Below are 13,699 nucleotides of genomic sequence, written 5' to 3' on the forward strand. Positions count from 1 at the left end.
TTTGTTGAAAAAGTCATCAAAAGGCCTGATGGCACCCTATGTGCCAAATATAAAATAGGCCGATGCGCTAGTAAATAGCTTTGTAAGAAGGCATTGAAGAGATAAGGAAATGGAACCATTCCAGATTAGATGAATTCTAAAATACAAAAATACATTCTCTTATACATTTTAAATTTTAGTTCTTATTTATGAGCAGTTTTCACAAGGAATAGAAAAAGTGACTTTTTAATATTATATTAAGAATCTCAAAAATTTATTTAAAAATATGAAATTACATGAAATTGTAAATACTGCTTTTGTTTAGTAGTATCTTCTGGGTTCCATAGTTGGGGGAAAAGGTATGTAGTTGGATTTAAATTGTGATTATTTCCTGGATACTCTTGTGCAGAAATACGAAATAGAAACTAAACTATATTTAGAACATAAATATTCACTTTAGGAAAAATCCACTAGGGGACTCCATAGCGAAATGGTAGGTCTGCATCACGCTCGATAAACCAGCAAACAAAAAGCTTGTCTAAGTCAGTATTAGAGTACCAATGTTACCATGAAATTTTTCCTTTTTCAGAAATAGAAGCATAAAATCATTTAGAATTAAAACATTTTATAGATGAGAAAACTAGGCTGTAAGAATGTGACTCCTCAACATGTGGATCATTGCTAGGAACATTTGGGTTTAGCTAAATGCAGAATAATTGAGGCTATTTCTTTAAAACAAAGAGAAATGAATTTCATTTCAAGAAATGTTTAAAGAAAAACTATTGTGTGAAAAGTGTTACAGATGCAAAAACAAGGCATTGATCTATGTCTTTGAGGAACTTATATACGAAAAAGGAAAAGAAGGCCAAATTCCTTAGGCAGCTTTTAAGCCCCTCTACTTGCTTAGGGAATATCTAGTAAGTTCTGTAAATGCTGTAAACTAGGTGACAGAGGGCAAAGGAACAATCCCTGTTTGTTGAATGGAGATGCCCTTCCAGGAGGAAGGAGCTGAGAGCTGTCTGTCAAGGATCTAGGCAGAGGATCCTACATAAACAAATGCCATGAGGTGAAAAGCGAAAGTATTTGGGGAACGAGCTCAGCATGTATCTTAATTTCTAAACCAGTAGGAGATGAAGCTAGAGAAATATTTGTATAAATATAAACTATTTATAAATATACTATTATATACACATTAAGCACTGTATACTGAGTGCCTATTATAGGTTAGGCAATATAATAATAAACCCTTTTACAAATAGGAAAATATAAACATACAGCTTTTAAGTATTATTACAACAATATAGTAAGGTACCCAGAATTTACTTCAAGGCTTTGACTGCCCTACATTGTGTGAAGTAAGATTGCACAGCTAGTTTGTATCCTCCTGTAAGGTTGACCAGGTAATGGAAAATGCAAGGAGGATTTTTATTGACAGGAATTATACTAATACCAAATTTCACGAATCCCTTTTTTGGCATAGGCCTTGGTTCCTTCCCAATGTAAATTTGGGGAGGTGTTTAAATTAGTGGTCCTTATGTGTGTGAATTGATTCATTCACCTTTAGCTCCCTCCAATAAGTGAAAACATGTGGTATTTCTTTAAACAACAACAACATCAACAACAACAACAACAACAACAACAAAAACGGGGGGGTGAGAGGAAGATTTAACAACCTCAACCTTTTTTTTTTTTTTTTTGAAGCTCTTACAACGAGAAAATGGAGGGGACACATCTGGGTGGGACGGGGGAGAGGAGGGAGGAGGGAGGGAGGTTTTGGTGATGGGACACAATAACTAACTACATTGTATATTGACAAAATAAAAAAAAATAAAAAAATAAAAAAAATAAATTAATGGTCCTTAGGGTTGTCAACATGAAATAAATATATAGACAGATGAATCTCCAAACAAAGGGTTTATTTAGAAATTATATACAAGAATTGCAATTCAGGACATACAAATCAGGTAGCCCTTAGGTGTGTTCAAAGAACAAAGGGAAAGGCTGGGGTTTTATTGGGGAAAAGAGGAAGGTTACATTGGTGACCACAGTGTATTGCAGGGAGTTGGCAAGTTCTGACTGGTGAGCAGTTACCAGGTAAGGCTTATAAAGTCATCACAGGCCAATACCTACAAGACAGTTCCCAGAATAGGCATTTGTGGCCTGAAGTGTGTTTCTCTATGGCCCCTCCAACTGTTTTAGTTGGGTATGACAAAAATGACTCCATTTTATGTAATCAGTTTTCACAGAGCAGATTCCAATTCACTATAAATGGAAGTGACATAGATTTATATCACTGCCCTAATGATTGTTTGGAAAAAAAGATCGCCATCCATGTATTAAAATACATATGTATCGTCTAAGTGACCGAATCAGTGAAATCAAAGACTGCTATTGCAATCCTGAGGACCTGTAAAATAGGTCAAGTTAAGTTTAGCCCTGAGTCTGTCGCTCCAGTGTCTGTGATCACTCTGCAGCTAGACAGTGGCTAGCCTAGAGAAGCAAATGTAACTGTACCTGGAAGGATATGTCCAGTCCAGTCACAGAAATCTTGTTGCCAGAAATAGGCATAATGCCTTGGTGACTGCTTCATCCGGGTAAGAGGGGATTCTCAGTCAGAGGCTTCTGTTACCTTGCTAATACCTGCACATCTCTCATTGTGAGGTAGTCTGCAGCCTCATTTCAGTTTCCATCTCCACAGCCTTGTGACCTTTGGTAAGTTACTATACATCTGTTTGCCTCGGTTTCCCTTTCTGTAAATGGCCATGATAGTTGTGTTACCTAACACATCTGGGGCTAGTGTGGAGATTTAAAACACAAAGAATAAGAATAACTCCTAGATATTAGCAATTTTATACTTAACAAAGTACCTCAACATGGCAGTATAATGAGTAGTTAAAAGCATTGTGTGGTATGACATGGACAGAATATGATTTATACCTTTGAGATTCTAAAAAGAACAAGACTCTGAGATAAGCAATATGGAACATTCAAGGCAATAGGAAGCATGGGCATCTTGGAGAAAACCATAATGTTAGTAAAGAAAAAGTGTAAAGTTACATCCTGCTAATTCTAGACAAGTCAAGATATATGGTAGGTAGATACCTTATAACTTGTATCCAATGATTCTTGCTTGGCTTTTAGATGGATGATGACAGAATGGACCCCGTGTTCCCGGACTTGTGGAAAAGGGATGCAGAGCAGACAAGTGGCCTGTACCCAACAACTGAGCAACGGAACTCTGATTAGAGCCCGGGAGAAGGACTGCGCGGGACCTAAGCCAGCCTCTGCCCAGCGCTGCGAGGGCCAGGACTGCATGACCGTGTGGGAGGCAGGAGTGTGGTCCGAGGTGCAGTACTCACCCCCTCTTTCCCTTTTCCTTCTCTGACTCTGAGCTTGTACGAGGTCAGGTCGTATTATGTTCAGAATCTCTCTCCATGGCAATTGATATTTTTCAATACTCTCTATTAATTTTCCTGATTATGAAATAAATACATTCATAAGAAACTTTTTAGAAAGAAAAAGACAAAGATATTTACTCTTTATTCTATATTGTTGCAACCTATCACACTTTTTATATGTGCTTTAGAATTCTGCTTTTCACTTATATTCTCTGAATACACTCTGGAATGGGCACACATTAAAATACACATTGGCTCATTGCATATCCCTGAACATTTAAAAGGAAAAGAAGAAAGGAAATTAACATTTAACAATCATTTCATGTGAGCAAGAAGTATTGTTTTTATTTTATATTTGGTATATTGTTTTTAACCACCAATGCAAAAAACTTGTTTCACTATTTTATAAATGAAGGTTATACAGCTTAGAGAAATTAAATAGCTTACCCAGAATCCTACCTAAGTGATAGAGTTGGGATTTGAACCCAAGGCTGTCTAACTCATTGTACCACCCTGCCCCCCGCTAGCTCGTAATATGTTACATGCAGTTGTGTTCCATACCATCCCATAGTGATTTATTTTATCATGATGCATATCTTTGCATAATAATAAACACCACTCATTACTTATATTTAATGTCTTCTCTGAAGCATTTTAGTTGAGTATGTGGGGTGCATGCAAACACTCACACTTATATATTCATACACATGTGCAAAGACACACACACAGAGCAAAATCATCTATTTAATTTCAGAATATTAGATAGGGTGTAAAAATGATAAATAGAAAATGCTATGTTGAAGTAATTAGCCACTCTTGAAAATGAGGATAAGGTGGCTTAAATAATATGGCTTCTAAATGTTCTTCAATTAACCCAGCTCCCAAAAAGCATATAAGCAAACAGCCTGACTTTCTGTTCTCTTACTTTTCTAGGTTGTAACTTGCTGTTTAATAGATTCTTTTTCATTTTTAATGTATACTTTTCAAAATGAATGCCATATCAGATTTTACATCAAAATGAATCAGTTCAATCTGAAGAGAAGATTCACATGAGCAACAGAGAAACAAAAATACCCCAACCCCACCCCAACCATAACATTTTTGTAAACTTTTCAGGAGGCAATAGGTCAGATATACTCTGCTATACAGATTTTTGGCACCAGCTGGGAGAAATAATATGTTGCAATGCAATATGCCAAGTAAAAATGTCTCTCTTGTTCTGATTTAATTTAAAACTTGGTTGTGTGGATTGAAGATAGTTTTTATTGCAAATTAAAAATATAAATACCAAAATGTCAAATTGAAACATACAGTTCACTCTAAAGCTCAACATATTCAAATGCAAGCTATAAATTCTGAGACAATTACTCATTTGTATAAGATTTAGTGTATTTAAAATGTCATTAATTCCATGATTAAGTTTTTAGGAACAGAAATGTTGCTAAAATCTACCAATGTGAGCAAGATGGTGAGCTCAGATTCTACCTCTCATTGCAGCTCTGTGCAATGATTTGGGAATCAGCATTTTATTCCTATACAATATTACTGCTAAATGTATACTGTAACTCTTTCTTTAAACCTTTTTCAGACACAAATATAAGTTGAACTTCCAAATTTTGCCACATCGACTACACCCCACCCACACGTCTAATGCAACTTTGGTCCCCATGTTCAGATGGTCAATAAAGCTTGCCTTGGAAAAATAAGGATGCTTTATGCATATTCCATAACAGAGAGGATAAATATAAATGACAGTGTAAATTTTACCTAGAAAAATATCGGTGGAATATACACACGCTTCAATCTATTATGTCACCATCATCAAGCATTAATTATTTATGAAATTAACTAAACTATTTGGAATCAAGTTATTTTCATTCATGTAACAATTTAGAATGATGATTTCTAGGTATATATCATTATGTAAAGAGATTCTTCATTTTAATTTTGCTAAGATTTTCTCTATTTTAGCTTTTAGAAATGTTTCTGAGAAATGACATTCTGTGAGAAATTGTCATTTTTCACAAACATTTCTTCAGGCTAAAGAAAAGAGTAAATCTTAGCATTTAAGGAATTTTTTTACATAATTATGTTAAAAATCTGGCGTCATCAAATTTTAGTAATTTTCATTTTGATCACTGTGTATTATTTGCCTTTCTTAAATAATCCCTATGATATATTACTCACTGATAATGGTCCAGTGTTTCTGAAACTGTTTATCTCTAGCACTGTGCCTTAAGTTCTTTCTGGCCTCTTGTACTGGTGCTTAGTCTGATGTTGCCCTTAAACTTATCCTTTATTCTCTTCTCTGGCATTTATGTGGGTGATGGGCTTATGAGAGATGATTACAAACCACTACTTAATATAATTTAGTCTATATTCTGTATCTCCTGATCACTGACTTTATCTAAACCCTCTGATGTTATCTTTCAGTGCTCAGTCAAGTGTGGCAAAGGTGTACGTCATCGGACCGTGAGGTGTACTAACCCAAGAAAGAAATGTGTCCTCTCCACTAGACCTAGGGAGGCTGAGGACTGTGAGGATTATTCAAAGTGCTATGTGTGGCGAATGGGTGATTGGTCCAAGGTGAGAATCATTTATTTTCAGTAACAGGTTTCAATAATGTCAGCATTGCCCTGGGTACTACTGTGCCATACCATATGGCATTTAGGAGGGATGAAGAGGTAAAGATCATGCAATGTGGATTATTATATTATATATCCAGGTTCAAATCCTGGCTGTCTGTCTGTGGCCATGATTTTTATAGACCTGTGTTAAAAATTAAGTAAGGTAAAATGTATAAAGCACTTAGCATCATTCTTGACACAAAAGAAACTCTCAAAAACTAGTAGCTATTATTACTGTTTTGTTCCTAGTTTTTGTTGATATAGTTCTTTCTCAAAGTATGTTTGCATAAAACTTACCTAATAAATAGAATACTATCAGATAAGTAAACTCAAAATATAATTAAGGAAGGTAACAGTAGAACCAAACAAAGGGAACTCATGTCTTAATAGGTAAAAGGCAGATATCTTCCCACTGTTTGGGGGGTTGTGTATAGTAGAAATGGAAAAGAACAGAATTCTTGAAGTCCTTTTGTCAAAACAAGTGGACACAATTCATCTGACAAGTGAACAGTAAGTTTAATTTTATGATAATAGTAATGCTTACTTAAAATTTATGAGAGTCAAGTAGGGCCTCATATACAATTGGGTTATGGAAAATACTTAAAATATTCACTCTATGGGGTATTAACAAACCTTATGTTTTAAGATAAAATTCTGATTATATCTGGAGAAAATAGATAACTCAAATGCTAGTTTTCAGAAATGTAAATGTTAATCAAATGATCCCACATTCAGCTGTGATATTTTATACTTATTTTCATGGAATTATAAAACTTGAGGGTTTAGATGAAACATAATAAATTTTTTCTCTTTCCTCTTTATTTTATAAATGGTAAAAAAAAAAAAAAAAGTGGTGGGTGCCAGGGCATAGTGGAGAGCTTGGAAGTTATTTATAAATAACCCTAAAGGACATTTTGGGAGAAATCTTTTTAATCTATAAAGCACTGTGGTTATCCAGCTTTCTCCGTATTGCCACAAATGAAATCCATGACACTTAAAATCTTAGCTATTTTCTTGTGATTATTTATGCCTTTCCTCCATAACAAAAATTTGCATATTAACGTTGCATCTGAGTTCTTAGTAAATGATACTATCTTTCCACTACTTACACCATTCAGAATTCATATTGGGACTCTTTAAAGGATGCATTTACAGACAATGTAAACAATCCCTCACTAGAAGTGAGATATATCCAGCTCAATCCATGCAGCTTTTAGCTAGTGAACCATATGAGGAAACTTCACACTTCAGGGTAAACAACTTTGGGGCAGCAGAAGATTCCAAATTAACCACAACTCAATCATAGTGTCTTCGGGGTTTATGTTTCCTTCATTCTAAGGGAGTGCAATAGAGGAGGATGGTAGAGAAAGACATTGGCTTGGAAGCCAAGAGATATGGGGGAGAGTTTGTACACCCTCCTTGTGTAGATGGGTAAATCAGTTAAGCCATTGAATGCCTTTGTGTCTTTGTTTCTGTATAAATAAAATACGGGAAATGGACACCACCCATGTTTTCAAGCTATGTGTATATATAACTCTTCATTCAGCACTGAAAGTGTAGGATAGGATGAGGAAGTAGAGAAAGTACTAGCTGGAGGGGGATAGGGAACATCACCTATTGCTCCTCTTCCATTGTAGGAACTCATTTGTTTCTTTTGGCTAGTAAAATTCTACACGTTTTCTTTAAATGGAACAATTCTACTCTGGCAAAATGTTTGAAAACCACTAGAATAGATGAGCTATATTTTTTCCAACTATATTTTGGTGATAAATAGAAATATTTTAAGTGATAAATGTTGTTAACCCACAGTTTACTACAAAACCCAAAAGATGAAATTGCAAAAACAAAAACAAAACAGAAGATCCAGGTTTTATTGTAATGTGTGACACAGAACTAAACTCATAGATTGTGCCATGTGTAAATATGGCTAGCAAACCCTATATACATGATAGGTATTATAACTTTTGATTAATAAAATGTGGCTATTATGTGACCTCAGGTTAAATCTTAAGCAAAACCAAAATTAACTGGGGAGATCATAAAAAACATTGATTTTGGTTTTTTTGGTGCTAAACCTGAAAAAATATATCTTTCAATTTTATCGCAGTTATATGTATGTGATTCTTAAATATACTTTCACTGAATTACTTTCAATTGGTTCTGTTGTGCTACTATACGGCTGTCCAGCTAGAACATAGTCTTTGTGAGTGAGGAAATACATGGATAGCTCCAGTAAATATTCATCTTTATTGCATGTCTTTTTCCCTTTATTTGTTGGCCTATTTGTTTCTTTGCTTATTTAGAAGATCCAGTATATTGTGGTTTTTTTCTCTCTTTAATAACACTGTTTATATGAATATATGTTTGCTCTTTTCCATACAGTCATTTTTGTCCTTCATTTATGACTGAGTTCTCAGCCTAACAGATTCAGTGTGCACAAATTAAAACCAGTGGCTCCATGTGAATTTTATTGATTTCACCCCTCCTTTTATACTTCCATGATATCACTTTCATATTAAAATGAAGACCATCCCAAAATAATTACAGAGAAAAGGAATAATGCTATGATTATTGAGTTTCAGTGATTAAAGTATTTAGGGACAGAGAAAACACGTAAATCTCTTATTCCTATGAGCCATGTATCCCTGGAACAGGAATAGCAACAAGATGTGTGCAATTGTGGGTGGATTTCTGTGCTCCTTTGAGGTCAGTTAATCTGTCAGCTTCACTCAAATTCTACTCATATTTTAAAAATACCAATACCTAAGTGGACTTAAAATTAAGCCTTGGATTGGCTTTAATCAGGAATATTCAATCTATAAAGTCTAGCACTGAAAACCTGCTTCTCCCTTAGTAATAAAAATGTATCACTAGGAAAATCAAAAGAAAATATATTCTTGGATTCTCCCACTGCCTGTTAAATCATTGACTACTATTGGGCAAAGGTATTACCAACTGTGTGGAGACTGACTAATGACTGACAGCATGGCTTATGCCTCAAACTATGCCCATTGCATCTGTATCAGCAAAATTATTTCTAGCATGTATGTTTTAGTTGGTTTTGTGTAAACAACAGAAAAAATTGCTCTGGTCTTGAGAGGGAAAAAATTGATCCAGGTACACTGAAAGAGAAATCGATGTTATAAAATTGTTACCTCTGATTTCTAAGTACATGTAATGCAGCCTTTGTTGAATAACCTTCTTGTTTATTTCACTGAGATAAGAATGTTGGCAAAAAGTATGATACACACAATGTGGCAGCTTTGCTGTGGCTTTGGCTACCTATTGACCCAATTATATGCAATATTCTGACTATGTATCTGATATAGATATGGCCTTAGGATCTTTCCTGGAAGAACAGAACTTGACCCACATGTTACATAGCAATACAAATCTGCATTCACTCATTTAAGCTGTCCTAAGCATGGAAAACTGACTTGAAAAATAGCATAGTCCCTGATAGTGAAATAACATATTGTTTGTCTGAATTTGACCTTTCTGCCTTTATGTGAACTTCCACAACTCCTGATTTTTACTATTGGAAGCCAGTAGAGGAGGAAATAAAAGAGTATTGTTTTATTTACTTGTTACACAGAATTTGATCCTTTGTGAAGCTTTTATAGAGTCAACTTTTTCATGTGGTATTAATAAGTTTCTATACTTATTCAACTAAATGTTGATGAGAAACCAGACACCTTTGAATTACATGTAATTATTCTTGATTTACTCTTAGATTCAGTTCATAATCTACAATTCCAACTTATTCAGTCCTTCAAAATTCTGGAAAATGAATAGTTTTGGTCACACATCAAATTATGACATTATTAATAGGTATTTGGACAAGAGATTATAAATCTTGTTCAGATGACATAATCCAAAATAATGTCGGAAGCACAATAAATACTTCTGGATAATTTAATTATACAGCAGGCTGGGTATGTCTTTGTTTAGAAATGGTAGATATAAAGCTTGCAGTGTAATGAGTCATTTTTAACTTATCCTGTAACAGGAAACTACAATTATATTCAGTACATCCAGTTGAATAGAAGGGAATTAGATAGATGAAGAATCTAAAAACTAAGGTAATTCTTTCTATTGGATAGTGGAAATATATTAGCCTAAATACATGCTTTCTTAACAATTGAAAAGCTAAGCAACCATGCTAGTTGTTGCAGCTCTTTTACCTGCTCGTAATCCTGCACCGACTGGGCCAATGGTTGAGCCAGGGCTGGGTCTGGAGCTCACAGACTCCTTAAGCCCATTAACAGACTGGGTCACAGACCATTCACACGCCAGACTGGGTCACCAGACTCCTCCATGCCAGGCTGGGTCACCAGACCCCTTCACGCAGGTCTATGAGCTAGGTAACCAGCCACACCGTCCTTAGAAGCTGCAGGTCTGGAAGAAACATGGCCACGCAGGGTGGGCACCCTTGCAGGTGCACTTACTCCGAGGAGAGGGGAGCCTGACCAAATTGTTCCACTTTCCCAACAACTATAAAAATTACATTTAAGTAAATGGGAATTCTACTTATGTTGAGGTCATTCTTATAGTGAAGATTTTCTACTTTCATGTAGTTACAGATATTAAAATGATGTTTTACAGTTTTTATGCATCTTCTCTGGAAGCAATGTTGTGGCTGAAAAAAATAAAATATATTGACTGCTTAATAATTTATTTTCATAACTATGAAAGACCTGCATATTTCCAGTAAAAATACGTTTTTATCACACGTATTACTGATGTTATTGAAATATACTTGATATATTATGTTGTCCTAGGACTCTATGACTATGGGAAAGTAAGTGTTCCTATTCTTGAGTAGTTAGCATTCTAATTTTTTTATTGAAACATAATTGATAAGACATAATTGTGGGGAACAGAGTTGAATATCAATATCTGTGTATAATATGTGCTGATTAGATCAAGATAATTAGCATATTCATCATTACATAATGCAATCAGTTCTTGTGCCCTTTACCAATTTCTCACTAATCCCCCTCCCCCTACCCCTTTCCCACCTCTGGTGGCCTCAGTTCTGTTCTCTCCTTTTGAAAGTTCAACATATTATTGTGATTGTTGTATCTTTCTTTTTTTTTTCCATTTATTTATTTGTTTATTTTTTTAGCTCCCACATATGAGTGAGGACATGCAGTATTTTTCTTTCTGAGTCTGGCTTATTTCACTTAACATCATTTTCTCTAAGTTCATCCATGTTGCTGCAAATGGCAGACTTTCTTTCTTTTTTATGGCAGAGTAGTAGTCCACTCTGTGTACATACCACATTTTCCTTATCCAGTCATCCCTTGATGGAGGACATGTAGGTTGGTTCCAACTCTTGCCTATTGTAAAGACAGCTGCAATAAACATGACAGTGCAGGTATCCCTTCAACATGATGATTTCCATTTCTTTGAGTGTATACTCAGCAATGGGATTGCTGGATCGTATGACAGTTCTATCTGTAGTTGTTTGAGGAACCTCAATACTGTTTTCCATAATGGCTGCACTAATTTATTGCCCCATCAACAGTGTAAGAGGATTCCCCTTTCTCCACATCCTCACCAGCATTTGTTCTTCTCTTCTTGATAATAGCCAATCTAAACTTTTCCCCATTTAGGATCATATTGGTGGTGGGTTTATCATACATGGCTTGTATTGTGTTGAGATATTTTCCTTCTATATCTAATTTGATGAGTGTCTTTTTCATGAAGGGATGTTGAATTTTGTCAGATACTTTTCTATGTCTATTGCGATAATTGTAGGGATTTTGTCCTTGATTTTGTCTATGTGGTGTATCACATTTATTGATTTGTGTATGTTGAACCTTTCTTGCATAGCTGGGATGAATCCCACTTGATTATGCTGTATAATTTGTTAGTTGTAGTTGTATTCTGCTTGCTAATATTTTATTGAGAATTTTTGCATCTACCTTCATTGAAGATATTGCCCTACAGTTTTCATTTTTTGTTGTATCTTTGTCTGGTTTTGGTATCAGGGTGATGCTGGCCTCATAGAATGAATTTGAGAGAATGTCCTCTCTTTCAATATTGTGGAATAGTTTTATGAGAATTGGTACTAATTCCTCTTTAAAATTTTGGTAGAATTCAGCTGTAAAGCTGTCTGGTCCTGGACTTTTCTTTGTTGGGAGACAGCTGATTACTGCTTCAATCTCATTGCTTGTTATTGGTCTGTTGCAGGTTTTCTATTTTTTCTTGGTTCAGTCTTGGTAGTTGTACATGTCCAGAAATTTATCCATTTCCTCCAGGTTTACAAATTTGCTGGCGTATGGTTGCTGTAATAGTCTCTTGATTCTTTGTGTTTCTCTGGTATCACTTGTAATGTCTACCTTTTCATTTCTAATTTTTTTAATTTGGGTCTTCTCTCATCTTTCTTTAGTTAGTCTAGCTAGTAGTTTGTCTATTTCACTTATCCTCTCAAAAAACCAACTTTTTGCTTCATTGATCTTTTGTGTCACTTTGGGGGGTCTCCATTTCATTTAGTTTTGCTCTGATCTTAATTATCTCCTTACACATACTAATTTTGGAGTCAGATTATTATTGTTTTTCTAGATCTTTGAGGTGTGGTGTTAGGTCATTTATTTGAAGTCTTTCTATTCTTTTGATGTAAGTGTTTATTGCAGTAAACATCCCTCTTAGAACTGCTTTTGGAGTATTCTATAGGTGTTGGTATGATGTGTCTTTATTTTCATTAGTTCTAAGAAATTTTTTATTTCCTTTGTAATTTCTTCCTGGACCCATAGGTCATTCAGAATCATGTTGTTTAATTTCTGTGTATTTGTATAGTTTCCTGAGTTTTGCTTGTTATTGATTTCTAGTTTAAATCTGTTGTGATCTGAAAATGTGTTTGAAATGATTTCAGTTTCTTAAACTTTGTTGAGACTTGATTTGTGACCTGACATGTGGTGTATACTGGAGAACGTTCCATGTGTTGATGAGAAGGATGTATATTCTCTAGTGGTTAAATGAAATGTTTTGTAGATGTCTGCAAAGTCCAATTGGTCTGAAGCGTAGTTTAAATCCTGTGTTTCTCTGTTGATTTTTTGCATACATGATCTGCCCAGTGCTGATAGAGGGGTGACCAAGTCCCCAACTATTATCGTATTGAGATTGATCTCTTTCTTTAGGTCTAATAGTGTTTGCTTTACATCTGGGTTCTCTGGTGTTGGGTACATGTATATGGTTTTTATGATTGTTATGTTTTCTTCCTGGATAGATCCCTTCATCATTATATAATAGACTTTTTTGTCTCTTTTTATGGTTTTTTGGTAAAGTCTATTTTATTTGCATTGTCAAAAGGGACAAAAAGCACCAGATTCAAAAATCTCAACGGGGGAACTTTTTGCTGCCTCATAGCCTGCTCATTTTTAGTTTCCATTTGCACGTTATATCTTTTCCGTCCCTTCACTGTTAGTCTGTATGGGTCTCTAAAGATGAGGTGAGTCTCTTCTAGACAGCATATAGTTGGGTCTCGCTTTTTAATCCAGTGAGCCACTCTGTGTCTTTAAGTGAGGAGTTTTATCCTTTTACATTTAGTGTTATTATGGAAAGGTATTATCTTACTCCTTGCATTTTATTGATTTTCTTTTGGATATTTTAAGTATCTTTTGTCCCTTTCTTTCTTTTCTTTTTTTTTTTTTTTTTTTTTTTTTTTTTTTTTTTTTTTTTCTCGTGTCC

General features: G+C 34.9%; 1 protein-coding gene across 1 annotated transcript in view; it reads left to right on the forward strand.

Moving 5' to 3' along the window:
* The window catches only part of LOC103609983 (A disintegrin and metalloproteinase with thrombospondin motifs 19-like), a 40,762-nt gene that overhangs the window by 3,734 nt on the left and 23,329 nt on the right, over nt 1–13,699 (forward strand). Inside the window, exons 2-3 of the mRNA XM_008594234.1 lie at nt 3,121–3,325; nt 5,811–5,963. Of these exons, the coding sequence (XP_008592456.1) occupies nt 3,121–3,325; nt 5,811–5,963 (358 nt within the window). The remainder of the gene's footprint in view (nt 1–3,120; nt 3,326–5,810; nt 5,964–13,699) is intronic.

This window comes from Galeopterus variegatus, unplaced genomic scaffold (genome assembly GCF_000696425.1).
Source record: "Galeopterus variegatus unplaced genomic scaffold, G_variegatus-3.0.2 Scaffold10404, whole genome shotgun sequence".
NCBI lineage: Eukaryota > Metazoa > Chordata > Mammalia > Dermoptera > Cynocephalidae > Galeopterus > Galeopterus variegatus.